Source organism: Phlebotomus papatasi, chromosome 1 (assembly GCF_024763615.1).
Source record: "Phlebotomus papatasi isolate M1 chromosome 1, Ppap_2.1, whole genome shotgun sequence".
In the NCBI taxonomy this organism is placed as follows: domain Eukaryota; kingdom Metazoa; phylum Arthropoda; class Insecta; order Diptera; family Psychodidae; genus Phlebotomus; species Phlebotomus papatasi.
In genome coordinates, this window is record NC_077222.1 from 97,392,427 (window position 1) to 97,414,654 (window position 22,228).

At 35.8% G+C, this 22,228-nt stretch overlaps 2 protein-coding genes across 4 annotated transcripts in view; one reads left to right on the forward strand and one right to left on the reverse strand.

Moving 5' to 3' along the window:
* The window catches only part of LOC129809938 (proteoglycan Cow), a 104,920-nt gene that overhangs the window by 47,462 nt on the left and 35,230 nt on the right, over positions 1-22,228 (forward strand). The window contains exons 3-4 of the mRNA XM_055860100.1: positions 15,308-15,410; positions 21,532-21,693. Of these exons, the coding sequence (XP_055716075.1) occupies positions 15,308-15,410; positions 21,532-21,693 (265 nt within the window). The remainder of the gene's footprint in view (positions 1-15,307; positions 15,411-21,531; positions 21,694-22,228) is intronic.
* LOC129809932 (uncharacterized) lies at positions 3,125-6,636 on the reverse strand. Of its 3 annotated transcripts, none has more exons than XM_055860084.1 (2): positions 3,560-6,636; positions 3,125-3,498 (listed from the first exon to the last, which is right to left on the reverse strand). In XM_055860084.1, exon 1 carries the CDS (start codon positions 6,601-6,603, stop codon positions 3,724-3,726), a length of 2,880 nt encoding a protein of 959 aa, XP_055716059.1. In that variant the 5' UTR covers positions 6,604-6,636; the 3' UTR covers positions 3,125-3,498; positions 3,560-3,723. The 3 variants fall into 3 exon arrangements, with proteins under 3 accessions (XP_055716059.1, XP_055716061.1, XP_055716060.1); XM_055860086.1 differs by having other exon boundaries at positions 3,125-3,361; positions 3,431-6,636; XM_055860085.1 differs by having other exon boundaries at positions 3,125-3,244; positions 3,301-6,636.

Consider the following 22,228-nt stretch of genomic DNA (forward strand, 5'->3'; position numbering starts at 1 on the left):
TGATGTGAGAGTACTTTTAAATATAGCATTTAACTAATTTAAATAAAGCATTTTTAGATATAGCATTTAATTAAGTTCATGCATTTCGCAAAGTTATCATAACCGATAACTGATTTTTATCCGAAATTCAATTATATAACGCCTAAAACGGGCTTCAGACCTGAGACATAGCCATATGGCTTAACTGCTCTAATTTTTCAACAATCAAGATTTTTTGAAAAAATTATCTTAGGATTGGATTATTAAATTCAGAAAATGCAATAAAATTGGTTGCTATTTAGGGGAGACTGGGGCACATGTAACCATTTTCGATAGATGCGAATTTGAGGTGATTTTCCAAGGACACCGTAATTTTTTGGACAATCTTTCTTAGCTAATGTTTTACCCTTGGGTATAGGCAATCCATCGAGGGTAATGCGGATGCTGGAAAACAATTGAGTTTTCCATAAAAATAAAATTTGTGTCATTGTGCATTTTTCTCTTTTCACAAAATACCTGGGGTAGAAGTAACCACTTTCTGGGGAGGATGTAAACACCTTTTTTCCCACCCTTGAAATTAACTTTGCACTACTTTCGATTATTTTAATTACTTAAGAGATATATAAAGACTGTATATTTTTCAAAAAATCACGACACTTTTTACAAAGAATAATTAAGATAGCAAAAAAACTAAAAGCATGCATATCAAAGACATTTTTCAATGGATTTTCCCCATATTTTGACATCATGTGACTTTTTATTGAACACAGCGCCACCAATTTTTTTCGTAGTCAATGAATTATAGATATTTCGCATGAAGGTCAATTTCCCGCTCTTTTACCTACTCATTTTGTGTAATTGAAATTGCCTGTTTACATCTACCCCAAATGCTGTTTTCTGACCAATTATTAATTCTTTCAAAAAAATGAGAATATCAATTTCTCTAGTAAATGCATAAATATAATCCTAAAAGATGTAGGAAAGAACTGGTATTCCTACATTTCGATTATTTTACACAGTTTTTAATTTCCAGGTGGAAATCCAAATGACCAAAATAATCGAAATATCGACATTTTCGGGAAAAATGATTTTTATTTTTAAAGTATTAGGATTTTATTGACCAATTCATCTGTGGACATACATCCCCATGGTATCTATGAATGCTTATGGGTTTTATCCTCTGGAGTCTTAAAATTATTGAAAAAAATCACAGTGTTTACAACTACCCCAGTTTACTACTGCCCCAGTTCCCCCTAAGATTTTGAGATCTTTGGGAACTGGACTAAACCTCTAGCCTGAAGAGCACTTTAGCCATATGACTTAACTTCTATAATTTCTTATCAGCCACGATTTTTTGGAAAATTTTGACTTATAGGAATGGGTTATTAAAGGCAAATGACCTATCAGGTTCTGAAAAAGCAATTAAAGTGGCAGCGTTTTAGGATCTCAATATCTTCGGGAACTGGGCTATACCTCTAGTCTGAAGGCCACTTAAGGTATTTTGGGAAACGTTTGAAGTGATTTGTAAATCAATTTTAAATCGGTTGTGAACCACTTATGAACCAGTTATAAAACGTTGTAAGTTTTGTCCAAAAATCAACTCTAGGGTAAACGCTGGTATTACCAAAACGCTCAAAATATCGATCAAGCGATGCTTGTAATATCGACTTCTCTTCCAATTGATGGATAAAAAAATAATTTTTCTACATGAGCTTTAATTATTATATGATTGTTTAATTATTTTATGTTTCACGATATCAAATAAAAAATTTCACAATTTTTCCGGTAATTTTTTCACAACTTTCACAATAAATTTCACAATTTTTCTAATTTAATTAGTTTTAGAATTTAATAGTTTGTACGCTTCTTATCGATACAATTGATTTTGATTTTGAATTTAAACCGCTCCAAAATAAATATATCAAGAATGTTAGTGGTCGATCTTGTACAGGACATCTGCAAGATTGACTATAATAAGTTTTCACTTCAAAAATACGAAAGTATATATCGTTTTTTATCTCTTAAAGTTGATTATTTCCTGAACTGATCGATAATACCAACGTCTACCTTATTTCTCTTAAAATTCTTTTGGGGAATCTTTTGAGTGATTTATTAATCGGTTGAAATCGATTAGGAACCGGTAAACCGTAAATGATTTGAAAGTACTTTTGAAATATACCAGCTTCCAAGCAAATCACGAGTTCGAGCACTTAACAAAAGCCGAATGATCTTTATTTTTAAATACACGTAAACTTTAAAACACGTTTTGCTAAAATGTTTTTTCTTAATCACAAACATTTTTATCATATTATTGAATACTTCAGAAGTTAGACGTGTTACCTCAGATATTAGTCTTGAATTTAATTATTTTAGAATCGTGTTGTAAAATCTATTGAGAAACTTTCTAAATTGCTTTACAAATAAAATTTTGGCAGAGAAATAGACTTGTTGGGGAAAAATTAAGGAATATTAAATACGATATAAGATTGAGTCAATGAAAAGGACCACTTCGAAAACTCAAACAGCTTTCATTAACCGTTTGACCTAGCACAGGTAATAGCCACACGGATCAGGAAGACAAACGGACAAGCAATGTGACATCATTCCTCAAAAATCGTCTGATTCGCAAAATATGTCGGAAACTGGATTACCAGGGGGAAGAAGGTTATAAACTTTCCAGGAGTGAAACATAGAAAAATTATATTGCTCTATTTGAAGAGTTTAAGCAGTTAAAAGTTTGAAATTGGAACACTGTTACGTATAGTTTCAAAAGCATTGCTTCCATGTCTTTCGAGTTTGCTCAGTAAAGAAACCACAGCATATTACTTACCATATCACTCACCATATAATCCAAAATAAACTTATCGAAGTCGTTTCATTTTTAGAAAAACAAGTTAAGTGCGATAAAAGATTAATCCTAACGATTTTGAGTTTAAAAAAAAAACAGAATGATCTTCAATATGGTTTTGAAAGACAATAATTCAATCCCCAGTTACTTTAATAACTTGGATTAATTGAATAAAATGTTTCTTTATTTGTATGAAACTTGCACGAGGGAATGATAATCAATTACATAATGAATACCTAATTTTTATATAAAACTCCATTGTTGGGGACCAAGTCCCCTGGGTCAAACAAATCAAGAGATAGTGGACTGTATTTATTTTTATTAACTCAATTTCCCCGTGGCGGACTGCAAGGACTTGATTACTTTGGCGATGACTAAATGGCTGATTACAAATGAATGAATGAATGTTGGTGGTCCCTAAAATAAATATACACTTCAATTCATTTCTTTAATTCAAACAATTCAATCCTTACTTTAATCTCAAACGGCCTCCGTTTGCTTCCACCAACCTCAAGCTTTTTGAAAGTTTACAACCTGTAATTCAATTAATAATTTTTATCCTGACGCCATTTTAAATTTCTTTCAATCGTTTATCGAACCTACCAAGTTATATAACTCTTTTTCCTGACTCAGGACTTAGCTTGATCGTCTCCCAAGGAGTTCAGCCAAATCTAACCAATAAATATTACTAAATTAAATAGATTTTTAACATGAGGAAATATCCTAACTTACGCAAATTCTTTTCCTATGAAAATTCACAAATGCACGTCACGCCACGCTTTCTACAAAAAGACTGACAAATGTGCCGGAAGGGCTTACATAATAAATCTTCAAATATTTCCGCCAGTTAGCGCTCGCGTTTCCAACATTTTCCCCTCTGGTGCTCCTGCACCCACCTACTCCACGTCCAGCACAGCAAGCTTTGCAACTGGTCTCTTGTATAGGCCGTAACGAGTTCTTACCATCACTGAACGAATTTTCCCATCAGGGGCAGGAAATACTTCTTCCACTCGACCCAAGGGCCACTGGTTGCGAGGTAACTGTTCATCACACACAACAACGACATCTCCAATCTTGATAGTTTTAGTGGTAGAATACCACTTAGTTCGTCTTGTCAACTCGGGAAGGTACTCACGCATCCATCTACGCCAAAAATGGTCTGCGTAATACTGGGCTCGTCTCCATGCTTTGCGGAGGAACAAATCGCTGTCATCAAAGGTCCCAATCGGTCGGTTCTCTCCAGATCTTCCAATCAAGAAATGATTGGGAGTGATGGCAGTCTCGTCATCAGGATCAATCAACACATAAGTTAAAGGCCGGTTATTTAGAATATACTCCACTTCAATAAAGAATGTGTGTAACTCCTCATCAGTGGGATGCCGTGTCCTCATGACCTCTTTCAATACAACTTTGACGGAACGGACAAGTCTTTCCCAAACACCGCCCATATGTGGTGCGGCTGGTGGATTAAAGTGAAATTCCACACGCTTTTCGGAGAAGGTTTCCTGGATCTTCTTTTCATCTACGGCTGCATAAAGTCGTCGAAATTCGTTATCAGCTCCTCGAAGATTTGTTCCATTATCACAGAACATATCAGTTATAGATCCGCGTCGATTCATGAAACGTCTAATTGCCATGATGGCACTGTCTGTCGTCAGGGAGTGTGCGACTTCCAAGTGCACAGCACGAGTCGCTAGGCAAGTGAAGATTACTCCCCATCTTTTCTCCACACGACGACCCACCTTCACTTCTAATGGTCCAAAATAATCCATTCCACTCTTTACAAAGGGATACACTGAATCATTAACTCTTGCGTATGGAAGCACGGCCATTTCAGGAATCAAAGGTTGGGCGCGTTTGTTTTTGCAAATTTGACACTCATGCCAAGCCCTCTTGACTGCCACTCTCACTCTTGGAATATAAAATCTTTCACGAACGTTGTTTACAACTTGTTCTCGTCCTTGGTGATGATTCCGAACATGAAAATCACTAATAATCAACTTTGTCCCCACGTGCTTCGGCGGAAGAATAATGGGGCACTTTACTCGCACTTCACTATTTTGCAAACGTGATCTCATTTTCAATAATCCATCAGAATCCACAAACGGCGTCAAATGATACAAATCACTTTCTTTGGGAATTACTTTTCCCTCTTGGAGACACTGTATTTCTCTTCTGTACACTGACTGTATTTCCTGAAGCAACACTTTTTCTGCTTCTATCAAATCACTCACTTTGAGTCCGGGTAATTCACTTGTTTTTAGATTTTCTTTCGCTTTACGCCACTTTTTCAACCAAAACTGCGCACAATTTTTCACTTGAGCAGTCGCTCTGACAAGTCGATTCCAGCGGGAAAAACGACTCATCTCTGGAATCAGACGATTTCCAATAAACCTTTCAACGTTCACTAACACTTGAAACACCTCAATGTCTCCATTGTCTGCAACTTTTTGTTTTTTATCATCTTGAGGCCATTGTTCCTCCTCCAATTTCAGGAAGGTCGCCCCAGTGAACCATTTAGAGGACGCACTGAAATCACACGGCTTTCTACGCGTGGCCAAATCAGCTGGATTCTGTGTAGTCGAAATCCATCTCCATTGATGAATCTCTGTCAGTTGGTCAATTTCACTTATTCTGTGTCCAACAAACTGCTTGTATCTACGAGAATCACTTTTGATCCACCCCATCACCGTTAGGGAATCCGTCCACAAAACCACTCGATCAAATTCAAGATCCAAAGATGTTTTTACCGCAACGCTAACTCGCGCACTAAGTACTGCAGCTTGTAACTCAAGTCTTGGGATACTGGTAGCTTTCAATGGAGCAACTTTAGTTCTAGCACACACAAAAGCCACTTCAACACTATTTTCACTTTCAATCCGTAAATATGCAACTGATGCATAGGCACTCTCGCTGGCGTCTCCAAAGACGTGTAGCTGGATTGAAGTTGCTTCCGGAAGTTTCGGAGAATAACATCTCGGTATCTTCACTGTGTCAATCATTTTTAGCTCCTTGATGAATGCTTGCCACTGCTCCAAAGCCACACCATAAATGATGTCGTCCCATCCAATTTTCTGACGCCAAATCTCTTGGAGAATCATCTTTCCTTTCACCGAAAACATAGCCAAAAATCCCAATGGATCGAAGATTGACATTACCAGCCGTAATACTTCTCTCATTGTGGGTATCTTCTCTCCAGACAGAATATCAGATGCGACGCGATGGAATGTGGTCTTGAAAGTGAAGACATCTTCAGAAGAGTCCCACCACAAGCCAAGAATTCTTTCAGGTTCATCCTTCGCATTCAAACTTTTCATCGTGTCACTCACACAATTAAGAATTCTGCTGTCATTGGCTGTCCAGTTCACTATATCAAAGCCACCGGCTTTATGAACCTGAACAATATCCTTGATCAATCCGCGAGACTCCTCAATGGTATCTGCACATCCCAGATAATCGTCACAGTATGTATTGTGTAGTATTCCCTTCACTGCCTCTGGGAATTCTTCGGCATATTCTTGGGCATTTAGATTCTTCACATATGACGCTAGAGTGGGAGAACAAGATGCCCCAAATGTCATCACATTCATCTTGTACTCTTCTGGCTCATTTTTCCTATCCATTCCTCTCCATAGGATTCTTTGATAGTTGGTATCTTCTGCCCTAACATAAACTCTATGAAACATCTCCTTGATGTCTCCAGTGAATGCGAATTTACCCTTTCTGAAGTTTTCCAACACTGCCGGAAGTGATTTCAATAAGTCTGGCCCGCTCATCAGCAGATCGTTAAGTGATACATTCCCTGACTTAGCCGCACAGTCGAATACCACTCGAATTTTTCCCTTAGCCGGGTGAAAAACCGCAAAGTGTGGAAGATACCAAGTATTTCCAGTAGGAGTCATCCTATCTTCTTCTGTGAGCTTTATCAAGTATCCCTTCTCAAGATGATCACTTATCTTGGCACAGTAAGCCTCGGCCAATGCCGGATCTCTGTCTAGTTTCCTCTCCATGGTGTACAAGCGCTTGACAGCTACATCTCTTGACTCTGGCACAATTGGTTGATGACCTTGCTTCCACAGCAATCCAGTCTCGAAACGCCCATCACTCGTCCTACGGGTGGTGCGCTTCATGATTTCAAGAGCTCTCTTATCTTCACGAGAGAGTACCTTCTCTTGACCTTCAGTACCAAAGCCCTCCAAGGAAAAGGAATTCTTCACCATTTCATACAGCTCATCTTTGCGTTCCACAATAGAGTAGGAGTAGGTCTTTACCTCACATGAGGTTTGATTATTCAATTTTCCCATTACTACCCAGCCTAACCAAGTTAAAGCCAGATAGGGAGCGTTCCACGGTCCGTGGATAATCTCCCGTGACACAATCAAGGGAGTGTTGTCCAGCCCTATCAGCAGATCGGGCTCTGCATCCACCATGGATTCAGAATGACCATCGGCCATATGTTTCCAGTCCCGTGACAGTGCTTCCATATCCACTGTCTGCCTAGGGAGACTTAACTCACAGACAGTCCTAACTTTCTGCATTAAATACTCCTTGGCTTTGGGATGAGTACCTCTGATTCTACAGTTGACAACAGTCGATGTCAGATCAGTACATGCTGTCGGTCCAGCTCCTTGCCACGTCAGAGGGCACTTTGGTCCACTAAGCCCCAATTTCTCTGCTAGAGATGCCTTCATCATTGTCAGCATGGAGCCCTCATCCAAAAAGGCGTAGACCTTCAAGGTACCTTTCGGTCCAGTAACATACACCGGAAGTATCTTCATGAGAATCTTATTACTCGTATTGGCATGAGCCACTGTGGCTCCAGTCATCACAATTCCCCTCTGTGGGGAAATTTCATCTTCCTGATCCGAGTCCTGATCAGTCTCAGTAGGGAAATCTGAAGCATCTAGCTTCTCCTCATCTTCTCTCTGAGCTAGAGAGAACATTTGCTGCTTGTCATCTCTGTGGAGAAGATTGTGGTGTTTCTGACCACAACCAGGTTTTGGACATTTTCCGTTATCACTGCAAGTTGAGAGAGAATGATTTGGCTTCAAGCATCTGAAACAAACTCCCTTTTCTCTCACAATCTTCCATCTGTCGCTTATTTTGAGCTTCTTAAAAGTCTCACAATTTTGTGGGGCATGTTTTCCCTTGCAAAAGCTGCATGCCGCCATTTCGGCTCTCAGCTCGGTCAATTCATTGACAGTTGCCACGGTTTTGCCTTTGACAGGTTTCTGCTCAATTTTCGCTGAGTCCCTAACCTGTACACGATAATTCGCCGCCCTGGCCTTTACCGCAATCCAGTCACACAAGGTTTTCACTGTCACGTAGCTCTTGGTCACCTGGAATTCTGACCAAGAAATCTGCATTGACATCGGGAGCTTTAGCACAAGCTCATCCAGCAGCTGGGGATTATCAATGTAGCACATTCGGTTGAATTCCTCAATCGCTGCTACCATGTTCACCATCATAGTGGAAAATTCAACCAAGCTCTCCGGCTTGTCTACTCTTACAGGTGGGTAAGCCTTCACCTGTGCAATCATGGTGCGAATCAGATGTTCAGGTTGTCCATATCGCTCTTCCAGTGACGACAAAGCCTTGTTCACATTCGATGCTGAGTAGAGAAGAAATCTGACTGTTTCTTTGGCTTCTCCAGTGAGACACCTCTGAAGCAGGTTGAGTCTCTCAACATCCGTATATCCACACGTCTGGGTAGTGTTCTCGTACCAAGCACGGAACAACGGCCATTCCTTCACACTCCCATCAAACTTTTGTACATCTGTTCCAAAAGATTGGCGTACAAGAAAACGCTCCATAACCTCCAAAACATCCGATGACGTTTTTGAGTGTTTGTCCACATCATTAGTGGCATTTTGCTTCACTTTGGAGCCAGTAAGTTTGGTGTCAATTTCTCTCTCTTTAGCCTTCACAGCTTCCTGAATTGCCGAATGGAACTGATCATTTGTCATTGTGAGAACTTCCTTCTTCGGGGCTGCGTCGTCAATCAGTTTCTTCTGGAACTCTGCAAACCTGTCAACGATCACGTCCAGATTCACTGGTGCCTCTTCATCATCAGACACGACATTTCCCCTCGTAACCAGAGGGTTGAAAAGTTCAACTTTCTTGCGTGAATTCGATGAAAAAGGTGTTGAGGTCCTTGGAATATCCCCCTGGACATCCCCCAGAATTGTTGGTGAATTCATCCGCTTAGATTTCATCATACTTTGGCGCAACTCAAGTTCCTTTTCCCGCAATGACAAAAACTCCATTTCCTTACGTGTTCTCTCAATCTTAGCCTGAGTGAGAGTCAGTTCAAGGTCGTTATCCTCCTCATCAAAGCCATAACGAGTTGGAGGTCGACCTTTTGTTGCCCTTTGGCTCTTGCGAGGCATCGTGCTATTCGTCTGGAAAGCCCTCACAAATCAAGAATCACAATCGCGACAATCGCGGTCCTTTCCGGACAGAACAATCAAATCCTCTGCAGTCCGTTGCAGTCACTGATCCACGGTGAGAAGGACCACTTGTCACTGATCCACGGTGAGAAGGACCACTTGTTGGGGACCAAGTCCCCTGGGTCAAACAAATCAAGAGATAGTGGACTGTATTTATTTTTATTAACTCAATTTCCCCGTGGCGGACTGCAAGGACTTGATTACTTTGGCGATGACTAAATGGCTGATTACAAATGAATAAATGAATGTTGGTGGTCCCTAAAATAAATATACACTTCAATTCATTTCTTTAATTCAAACAATTCAATCCTTACTTTAATCTCAAACGGCCTCCGTTTGCTTCCACCAACCTCAAGCTTTTTGAAAGTTTACAACCTGTAATTCAATTAATAATTTTTATCCTGACGCCATTTTAAATTTCTTTCAATCGTTTATCGAACCTACCAAGTTATATAACTCTTTTTCCTGACTCAGGACTTAGCTTGATCGTCTCCCAAGGAGTTCAGCCAAATCTAACCAATAAATATTACTAAATTAAATAGATTTTTAACATGAGGAAATATCCTAACTTACGCAAATTCTTTTCCTATGAAAATTCACAAATGCACGTCACGCCACGCTTTCTACAAAAAGACTGACAAATGTGCCGGAAGGGCTTACATAATAAATCTTCAAATATTTCCGCCAGTTAGCGCTCGCGTTTCCAACATCCATATTGTTGTCGTTCTAAAATTTTAATACTAATGCTTCCAATAAATCGACAAACTCAATTTTCCTCATACATTTTTAAATTGTTTAGCCTGAAAAACATATAAAATATATAAATCACATTCATATTATGTTGCCATTGTTTAAAAACAACAAACAACGTACAGTCACATGAAATTGATACATTGGAAAAAAGCCAATTTATATTTTCTCGTTGTAAGATATTCGCGAAAAAAATATTATTGGATAAATATTGCCATGTTACAAGTTACTTTCGCGAAAAAAATATATAATAAAATTCCTTTTAGAGTTGATTCCAATTTATTTCTTCTGGAGAAAGTCCTTGTTGAGTTTGAAATGAAATTGCAGACTTTTCTACTTTCATTTTGATAAAAATTTTTTTATGATGATATTACTCCAGAAAATTTTTAGGAATTCCCTTTCAGTCTTAAGACTTTAAGTGACAAATAGTTTGAAGAACAACTTTCTGCTTGCGCGGAATTTCATTTCAGTTTATTGGTATGGAAAAAAAATTGGGGATGGTTCGTAGAAGCTTGGAGGTAAAAGGAATTTTTCGATGTAAATTATTTAATTTTCCACAGTCGTAAAATTCTTTTGTGACTCAAACTATTTGTACACTCTTCAATAGCTTTGAGGTACAAATCTCATTCAGAGAACTTTACCATTGAAAGCCATTGAATATTTTATTCCCAAAACTAAAGTTCTTGCCGTCAATTCAGTGAAGTGCTAAACAAAAAGTTGAACAGAAGACTATAAAGAGACAATTTCATGTAGAAAGTTCAATTTTGCAATTTATGCAGAAGTTATCTGGAAAATCTCATGAGGCACACTCGAGGCTTATGCTCAAAATCTAAAGTGCGGACAGATATGCGACAAAAGGTATATTTTCAGAAAAAAAATGGAAAAGGAAAATAGGGGAGGATGGGGCAGTTCATAAATGAATTAAATTTAAAGTTTCGGATTAAAGGGAATCAAAGTGTAGCAAATTCTGTGAGATTTAGTTTCGGGTTAATCACAATAGCAACAACAATTCTTGGGTAATTTTTGAGTTATTTATAATGCCGTTAAAATCAGTTGTAACCGGTAATGAACCGGTTATGAACTAATATACGAAAATCAATTTCATTAAATCTATTTTCTGGGATCTATCGAGTGATTTACAAATCGGTTTAAATCGGTTGAAAACCGGTAAACGGTAAATAATGCACAAGTACTTTTAAAAGGATACCTTCTAATTCACGGGTTCGAGCATTCCGCAAAGCCTGGAATGTTTTGCCACCTCTTTATCACAGTGAAATGTCTTTTCCTGATATTTAGGTGCTTGAACCGAGCGGAACGCAAACTCGCACCTGTGAGAGTCGAGTCAGAGATCTCACCGCCCAAGAGCCAACGATCTTGTCTATTGCACCACTGAGATCCGCTAACTAGTAGAAAACTTATCTGATTAAGCTCGTACATTTGAACAGGCATCACGGGGTTCACATCTAAAGCTTAGACATATTTCTTTAATTTCTTATCAGTCAAGATTCTTTTAAAAATCTTGATCTAGGGCTAGATATTCCAATCCATACCATTAAGTTCTGTTTAGTCTACAAATCAAATGCCTTAATACAAACAGGAAGCCGAACAGCTTCAATGTCTAGGTTCTTCCTCTATCTCTCCCTGTGAGTATACCCATCTTCCCATGTTAGTGACCTACACGCATATGTACGGTCATTAAACGTACAACCAATTAAAGGATTTTCCATCGTTTTAATCCCGGGGGTTAGAATCGACGCTAAGACGGCGATGACTGCATAGGTAGTGGAAGAAAAACAGAAGTGACAATAATTTAAATCAAAATCAATATTCAGTATAAAGTGTTATTTACGATTTTGAGACTTTCAGAAACTGGGCTTAACCTCTAGTATGAAGACCGCTTTACGATTTAGTCTCTAGTCCGTTAACAAATTAGAAAAGACAGATTATGTACTGTATTTTTTTGAGTTCAAAATTCTGTAAAGTTCCGTTTTGATGCAGTTATATGATAAAGTTAATTGCAGAACTCAAACAAACTCAAGCAGCATAAAGGTTCTAACCCAAATCCCATTATTTTCAAAGGACAAGGAAGAAACCGCAAAAGATGAAATTTTTGCATCCTGAAACTGCCCCATACTGCCCTAACATATATTCAATTGTATAAATTTAATTCTCTTTCTATGGCAAAATGGAAAGATGTGGAATGAAATATTCAGAAAATGTGTGTTTGTACAACTCCTAAAAGTGCTGTTCAGATCCTTTTTCTGGCTCTGGCACTTTTTTCATTGCCAGCAAATAACATTTACCTCTCATGCATAATAAAAGGGTGTATACATGTAGTCAATAGTATGAGGAAACATACAAAATGATACACTTGAGCATTCAAACAGACGAAAGATACTCAAACTCAAATCACTCTCAGTCTCCTTAACCATTCGGCGGTGTCTTTCACAACTGCACAATGGATTTCTGGTCTTTCCTCCAGCATTTAATTTAATATTACACACTGACTGTAGCAGAAGTTATCATCGAACCGTTGCCTCAAAACAAGGTATTTTTGCGATATATGGAAGCTTTCACAGGTGTTATTTTTGGTTTCTTCGTTCCTTTCTAAAAAGACCTTTCTCGACTTTACGGTGAAACAGTGATTGCCAACTTCAAAGTCTTCTTTGAAAGAAATGATACGTATAAAATGAAGTATACATTGGTAAAAATTAATTGTTCTTTTTATCAATGGTGAATCCAATGGTATTTATAATTCATAAAATAGATTTTTATTTTAAAATATATTAATTACATGTGTTTTATCGTAAATACAATTATAGTGAAGCAATTACATTGAAAATATGCTTCACCCGGAATGACAATTTTTATATCCTCATTCATTAGTGCATTAACTCATTATTATCTTGTTATTGTGAAAAAAAAACTAGGGCACATTGTTTTTAACACGGATGATTTTCGTAACAATTGATACAATTATTGCACAAAATAATTAATAATTCACAAAAAAATATCTTATATCATATGTTTTTATTGCTCAAACTGTTCAAATTCCACAGATATAAATATTATTTTTTTTAACATAAAATTTCCATCTTCCACATCGTCCGGGAGAATTAGAAAAGATTTTGAGGGTCGTATCAATCATAGTCGTATCTGCATTTATTCTGTATTTACTTTTGATGTAGCCAACGTTATTTTGTCACCTTTAAATTTTGAAAATTCATCTGGAAGAACCACTACGCAAGATTTTCGATTTTGCCCTTGAATTATTCCGAATAAAGGTGTTTCAAGGTCAAAAGTAAAACAGCTCTGAAGAGCATGTTTTTCATTACATTAGAGAAATTTTGGGTTCATTGGAAAGGTTTTGGAATCCTTGTCAATTTTGCGTTTAAAACAAAAATCAAACATCGAATTACTTAAGAAAATGTTCCTACCATTTTTTTCTATTTTTTTTAAATTGTAAGAAGTTTTAGTACAGTAATGTACTAAATTTTTCTAAAATAGTGGAAATCAACCTGCACACTATATTGCAAGTCCTAAATTAACGTTTTTCTATAATGTTCCGATTACCTACGGAGTCACTTTATAATAATCACCATCATCATCACTTTCAACCACTTCAGACTTCTAGGTTAGCAGCCTACGCCTGGCAATTCTCCGCCACTTCAGGGAGATTTTCACGGTCAATCCCAAAGCGCTCACTGGTAAAAATAAAAGGAATAAATTGATCCAAATTTGATCCTTTTGCAAAGGATGGATCAAATTTCAAACTCTGAATGCAGATTTATCATAATAACAGAACATGTTAATTTGATCCATCCTTTGCAAAAGGATCAAATTTTGATCAATATGATCCTTTTATTTTTACCAGTGCCCCCATGCAAGATCCTGAATTTGTTTTAGCCACCTTGGCCTAGGTCTGCCCCGAGGTCGACGCCTTTTCACAATGGCTTGCGTAGCTTTTCTGGGGAATCTCTTTCATTCTATAATAATAATAAGTTTATTGCTCTTTATCATCTGCGGTTGCCGCCGACTTCACAACCGACCTTATATTTTAGTACAATGATAAAATATTAATGGAGAAAGGGAGAATTCAAGAACTATTTTTAAACTAACTAAGATCTAGTTTCTCTTGGGTAGGGGAGACTGGGGCAAAATTTGTCAAAACGAAAATTTCAATATTCACTATTTTCTAATATAAAAAGACTAAGGCTTGAAATTTTTATTATAAATAGCCTTCATAAACCTTCTTAAACTTACAAAGTTTCAAAGGATTCGAGGAAGGATTATATAAAATATAAAATCTTGAAATTTTGAGCTCCATTTTTGGAATATTTGGCTTACAGAAAATATCAATACTGATTAGCTTAATTTAAGCACATTTCTCGTTAAGATAGAGAAAGATTATCTTCGACAAAGTTGTAGAGGAATAAATTTCCTATAAAAATATGTCTATTTGATATTTTTAACGTTTGCGAGAGTAAAACGTCACAAATAATCCGAAGACTGACAAAATTTGCCCCAGCAATTTTGAGAATCTTCACAAAATCGACTTTTAGAAAATGATTCGAAAATCACATTTCTTTCGAGATACAGGAAAATAGTCTTCTGCAATGTTGTAGAGCAGTAAATTTCCTATAAGAAATGCTCATTATAAAACGTTTAAGTTTTCTCAGAGCTCGTGAAAGAATTAAATATGCGTTTTGACTAGTTTTGCCCCAGCCTCCCCTATATTGGCTATTAAAATATAATACAAAGTATTTCTCGTACACAAATAAATTTATTAATCCAAATAATATTTTTCCATTAGGTTTTTTTATTTCTTTTTTCCTTCTTCAATATACCAATTAATTTTTCCATTCGAATTTACTTTTTCTATACTTTATTTGTTTTAGTATTATCAGAGGTATTTTCTTTGTTGTAAGGAGTCTATGACTCTATCTCTTTCCTTAGAAATTTATTGTAAAGAACCTTGTAGTTAGATTTTTAATAAATTATATAAAAAAAATTAAAAAAAATAATCCAAATAATATTTTCAAAGGTCATACTTGCCTAGAAACCCCATCCTCTCCTACACTAAGTCTGATTGAATCATGATGTACCATAATCTCTTATATAATTGTGATTTCTACTGAGCCAATAATATCACGTTGCTCATGTTACTAGGCCACGTAGCCAATAAATTAACAAAATTAATGGACCCATACGCGTTGTACTAAAATTTCCCACATTGCTTTCTGTATGCTTTTGCATTATTTCTTTTTGCTCTCACTTCCAGGTGACTTATGTCGACCACTTAACTGCAAGAAAAAGGAGCTTTGCCTCTTGGAAGACGCATACACAGCAGTATGTGTCTCGAAGAAAGAACTTCATCGAAACAGGTAATGTATATTGTTTATTTTTTCAAAAATTGTACATTTATTCTTAAAATCTTAAAAATTTGAGTATTTAATAATGTTTCTGAATTGGGAAGTATATGCAATATTATTGTCTGAGATCAGATATTCAGATTATGAATTTTATATATGGATATGAGCCTATAAATTGCACATCTGTAGGTATATTCCTTGAAGCTATTTCGAAATTTCCGTAAAATATGGCAAAAGCTGCTTAATATAGGGTCATATTCACCCAGATTATGTTGCTTGATAAAAACTTTATTAAGATTTAAATGAAGTCACTGAAGACGAAGCCTGCCCGCTTGAAAATTGCAAGAAGATAAAACAATAAAGCGTATCTAGCCCAAGCACATTGGCTACACAAAGTTATATTGACATAAATTCTAGGTATTAAAAGTTTCAAATAAATTAAATGAATATTCGTACAAAACTTGGAACATCCAGTGTTAACACAAAATTTCATTGGAAAGGTCAAAACTCAATTTTAGATTGTTCTAAGTTCTAACATTTCTTCGCAACTCTAGGGTCAGGCTCCTCAAAATAAATTTGGCACCATTAGCAATTGCGGAAAGTTTAAAGTTAAAATTTTCACACAATTTACCACATTAAATATAACTGGATAGAACCCAAAATGTTCTCACCCATCAACTCAGAATTTCTTCCATTATTTTATGTACTTATTTGAGATGGTATATAGTTATGGGCAAATGCCGTGCTTCGCACTTGGCAAGAAGCGTGACTTGGAAATCTCACAAAGTTGCAAATTACTTTTATATCCATGACTACAGGAAAATAATAAATTATTTTCTTTTTACAAGGGATGATCTATGCAAAATCTTTCATTCTCCCATAATTAATTTTCTTTTTTTTTCTTGTTTCCTCTTTTTTTCCTAATAGGGATTTATTTGGTGAATTCTCTTGTTTATACATCAAGCTTTTAATGGTTTTTGGACATAATAGTATTAGGCAAATATACCACATTTGAATGTTTACGAGTCAATTTCACACATCCATTAATTTTTCAAGCGTACAGGAACAATTTAATTAAAGTTATTGCAAATGGTATTCAATGAATAATCCTAAGGGCTAAACAAATGTATTCTTGCCATAGAGATACCCAAATATAATTGTGAAACACTAGGATTATGTAAGGGTTGACCGAGTATCCAATTCAGTTTGAGAAATATCCTCTCAATCATTCTGAATGGATTCATCTCTGATCCATATTGTCTTTTGGGACTTGTCTGTCTGTTTTGTGCATGAGAGTGCTACACTATAAGTTCTGCAACATACTTATAAATTGAGCCACTTTCGAATGCTCTTTGATTAAGAGGAGCAGGAATTACTAGCTTTGAGCTTTCTCACTTTAGTGTACATAACTGATATGAATACTATTCGAAGAACACTTTACATCTCAAAATTTGTTACTAAACTTTTTGCACACTTAAAGTTTTCAAGTATCATAGCGAAGGTTCCAAATACTATCCTTGTTTTACCAAACATTTTTTTTAATTCTCTAAAATACAAACAGAACGACACATTCCGGCAATTTTGGATTATCGATTCATAGCATTCCAAAGGAGTCATCAGCTAACATATCTTTTGCTTTTTCTTTCATTTTTGTGGATATTTAATTTAATTTAGTTAGTTTAAAAGGATTGTTAACTAATGGGCTTAACTATTCACCATATCTTTTAGTCAAATTATCCGAGAGACCCTTATCCAAATATTCTACTTTTTTGATATTCTGAACTGGAGTAATACCGGCTTCAGACTGGAGGTTTAGCTCAGTTCCCTAAGGTCTCAAAAATCTTAATAATAAGCAATTTTATTGATTCTTCAAAATCTAATAAATCATTTGCCCTTAATATTCAATCCTAAACAACAATTTCCTAAAAAAAAATCATGCTTGATGAGGAATTAGAGGAGTTAAACCAGATAGCTAAGCTTTAGGTCTGAAGCCCGTATAACTCTCGTATCTAATTCGTAAATGGCAAACTTCTAATAAGAATGAACCGATTATTATTAATCGTATCGGGGTATATTTGTTACAATTCAATCATGTTGTTGTATATCCAGTATTTGAAGAATATGTTGATCGTAGATCACCCAGGAACGCCTTCCTCGTAATGTGGATGCTTCTACCATGTTCCCAGAGTTTTTCTGGGCAGAGGAGGTGCATTTTTATGAGATTATATCACAGTGAAAATGTCTTTTTCTAGACATTCAGATCATGAATGCTAAAATCCCGAAAACTAAAATTTCTAAAAGGTTAAAATCGCGAAATGTTCAGAAAGCCGAACATAAAACCACAAAAGGCAAAATTCCAAATAGACCAAATACGAAAAAACAAAAACCTTAATAAGCCAAAATCCCAAAGCAGTCAAAATGCCGAACGCCAAAGTCCCGAAAGATTCAAAATCCAAAATCCCGAAAAGATTAAAATCCCGAATACCAAAATACTGAAAGCCAAAATCCCGAAAAAACCAAAATAGCCAAAATGCACAAAGCGAAAATCCTGAAGCCAAAATCCCGAAAATCCAAAATTCCAAAAGCCAAAATCCCAGATTTTTAAAAATTTCATAGTTGCTCCTATAGTTGCACCCGCAGTTGTTGGAGGCAAAGAGAAATTTTCTCTATTTTGGGAGATTATTCTACACATTATCCTCTGAATAATATCGTCCTTTTCAAGACCATTCAGGATTTTGGCACTCTGTATTGTAGCTTTCAGGGTTTTGGTAATCGAAATCGAAATCTTGAAAGCCAACATTTCAAGATTTCGATTTCGATCCATTCAGGATTTTGTATATTCGGGATTTTAGCTTTTTGGGATTTTGGCTTTCGGAATTTTAGCTTTGTGGATTTTGGCAGGCTCCAAACAAGTACAACGCACAAAACATGCTATTAGGCATTCTATAAAAGATTCGTAACAACCAGGGGCGGAATGATAACTAATAATGAAACTAATAATGGGATGATAACTAATATCGAATCGATAGGGGATTGTAGGCAGGCTTCGCACGTGTGAGCTTTCGAACGATGCGAATTTTCTCTTTGTTTACAAAGAGTTGGTTCCGCATTTCTTAGCCATAAGTTAAGTATTTATGAACCTTATCTTCATCAAATAGGCAACCAAGCCCTTCTTTCCTGGGTGTTAGGATCACAAATAGAAAATTGGCCCAAAATGGATAATTTTGATGGCGCACATTTCATTTGATTTCTCATAGTTAAACTCATTTTTAGAAAAAGATCACTTACACAATGGATGAAGAGTATACTTGAGGTGATATTTACGTAATAACTTTTTGCATAGAAGGGAAATTATTTTCAAGGTGGCGGAAAATTCGTAAGTACTACACTGTGTGTGGTTTCAAACACTGAATGAGTGAGTGTTCGCACATCCATCAGGCAACTCTAGCTTAAAAATCATAACCTCTACAATGTTCCAGCGATGCAGACCAGAGGGCCAATTTTTGAAATTCTCACTCGCACCCGCGAGCTCTTTAGTGTCCGAGAGAAATTGACTCGCACACCACGGAAATTCTTGAGTACGTGCAACGAGAACTTTATGTTATAAAGAAGTCGTTACAGAAGGATTTAAATCTACGGGATGTGCGAGTGGATTTCTCTCGGCCCCTAAAGAGCTCGCGGGTGCGAGTGAGAGTTTCAAAAATTGGGCCTCAGATGATTAATTTTTTAGAGTTGCCACATTTAAAATTTTGACAGTTTAGTCGATTTTTCGATATTCATTTGGAAGAAAAGCAGTGCACCAGAAAATGTGAAAAAAGTGTTTTAAAGATCTTCTTTCAGTGCAGTGATAGTTTCCGCGGGGTCACGGGGGTACAGTATATCAATCGGAAAATAATTATTAATTGTAGATAAAATTTATTTCGAGAGAAAAAGCAATGACGAACCCGAACCCCCATCGTGCGAATGCTGCCTCTGGGGGCAAGAATCGCACAAATCGTCATTTTTTTTTCTTTTTCCTGTCCAGGAAAAACCAACAGTTCTGTAGTAGTGAACTATGCATGCACAGAAAGCTAAAAGATCAGAAAACTTTTTGGTGTAGTCAGTTTAGTCAGTTTACAGTTTAGTCAGAAAAAAATCCTGAATATGAAGCACGAAAAAATGTGTGAAGGCTGCCTACATTCCCCTATCGATAATTCTGTATGGTATAGCCAGTTTTTTTTAAAAATATTTTTTAAGATCTTGAAGTGTCCAAAATCGTATTTTCTCAATATATAAAAAAAGGTTGTTATTACTGTTTTCTCAAATTAATGGTAGGTTTAAAATATACTGTACCAATGCGTTAAGTTTTCATACAACTTTTGGCAAAATGAAAATAAAAAGGTTTCACTTTAGGGAGAAATGGGGCAGTTTTAAAATTAAATTTTTTTCTCATGTTTTTGAATAGAATTGAGCCTTATCACGATGTATTTTAGCTTCACAAATGGTTTGTAGAGCTGTATTATACCATGATGCGATCCCCTTTCATTCAAGAATAGAATAAAAAGCCCTATTTTTAAACTTCCTCACTAATCCCTACCTGCAAATATATTAGATGTATTAGATGATAATTTTATAAATCAGACCCATTCTGATAAAGGTCTTTTACTGACCAAAATATCAAGTTTAGTACCCAAATTTAATATTTTACAAACCTATTTTTTACTGAAGAATCTTTCTTTTTATTCTACTCATTTGTTTCTCTGTCTTTCAAAAGTATTCAGGCAAACGTTTCGTCTGTATACATCAATTATCCCATTCTTAGAACTTTTTGTCAAAGTAAAAGTTTAAATCCTTTCAAAAGAGTATTTTTGGAACGCATGTTAATCAATTAATTAATTTGATAGGCTTGAAATTCCGTTTTAGATTGATTAGATTGTATATTCTGACAGGTAACGAATCGTGAATAAACTGGAAATAGAATTTCGAAATAGAAAATCAATTATTACAGCTAAGTATCTCAGGATCAGTTGTAGTCAATATGACGTGGTATTGAGCTCTTCATATCAAATCAATTCTTTATCCTAATTCTTTTTTAGTTCAACAACTCATCTTGTAATTTGATTTTAGTCGATCCACTCAGCTATTCTTAATTCTACGTCCAAATTCTTTCAAGTCGATGTGTGTTCTTTGATCACAATAAAAAGATAGCAATACAGAAAATCAGCACAAACGTTGTGGGTATGATTCATTAATTATAGATGTCCTCTGTGAATTTCATAATTAGTTATATTTACTGCTTGGTTTATTCTTCGTCCTCTAAAATTTTCCCATCTTGATACGCACCAATGAATTTTAAGCTTCGAGCCCTGCCACAAAACGGTTGGAATTAGAGTCATTAAAATGAAGTTACAATATATAAGAAGCTTTTCATCAGCATTCTAAAGTACTCTCAGTCGCGAGGCAAACAATAAACCAGCATCCCTTATATAATACACAAATATTATGTATAAAAGACGGCTAAAGAGGGAAACATCTTGATTAATTTGGATAGCTGTCTGACTCAATCAGGAATTCCATCGTTTTCTGTGCGAAAAAGAATCTTCGTGATGCCGGTTGTAAGTGATTTCCGCAGACATCAGCAATGATATTACCCTTAATTTTCACCCTAAATCACCTGAATAGCATTTTTATTGTGACTTTCTGCAAAGCTTTTCGGTTTGCTGATGAAAGCACAGTGCTAGCACCTCCACAATTATATATCTTATGGATGAAGCCACACGAGAAAAAGGATTAAATGTTCACAAGAGTGAAGTTGTTAATAGTGGAGAGACATCTTAAGTACTGAACTTGAGCACTTCATTCGAGAAATTTGGTGGATGGGTTGCATTCAGCAGGAGAAACATCTCTATTTTCTAAGAAATTGGAACAAAGAGACATCTGAGAAATTATCCAAGAATTGTTAATTACTTCCCACATAAAAGCTCTATCAACTCCTTCATTACCCTTACCCGAAGAGCGCAGCATGTGTTCTGGGTAGAGTCGTTAAGCCATACATATGAAGGGATGAAGTCACATGGTGTGAAAGTGGGCAAAAGAAAACTGAAGATGTACACAAGTTTTCCAAGAACCTAAATAGTCTAATTTTAATTTTCAGGGATGAGATAATTACGAAAGCAAAATTGGCTGGTGATGATGATACAAAGAGGAAATTGGATCTTGATATGGATGAATTACAGGATCAAGATGACCCTGAAGAGGACAGTTCGCAAGACGATGATGTCTTTTACGATACAACAACAGGAGATCGGGACGAAGAGTAAGTAACATCAAGATGCTTTGTCGTTGCTTTTTGTATTTATACATATTAAAAAGATGCTTTTGTCGTCTTATTAAGCACCATTGTAAAAGCTCCTTTTCAGGCTTTTGCCTCTAATAACTTTAACACTGATTATATACCTTGCAAAATTTATTATAAATAAATAAACAATTATGTAATTACTAATTTATAAAACAGTTTTACAAATTATATTTACACAACTTCGATGATTAGTAGACTCTTAGAAAAGCTTCGACATCATTACTAATGAAAATTAGTTGATCGGGTGATTATTATCAAATCTATTTGAAATAGTTCTTATAATCTTAAAACATTTTACTCATAATAAATTTATTAATTTATATTTATTAAATACATTATTTAATAAATTTATTATTTATTAAATTATATTTGCTTGTGTTAATTAAATGAAATCGATATCCCAACTAATTTTGGTCACTAATTTCTTTTAGTTCTCACAACTAATGCAAATAAATGAGCCTATATTTTCATAAAGTTCTGACAACATTTTCAA

Coding starts and splice junctions, on each gene's coding strand:
- LOC129809932 (XM_055860084.1), bottom strand. CDS start 6,603: ATGAGCGGGCCAGACTTATTGAAATCACTTCCGGCAGTGTTGGAAAAC.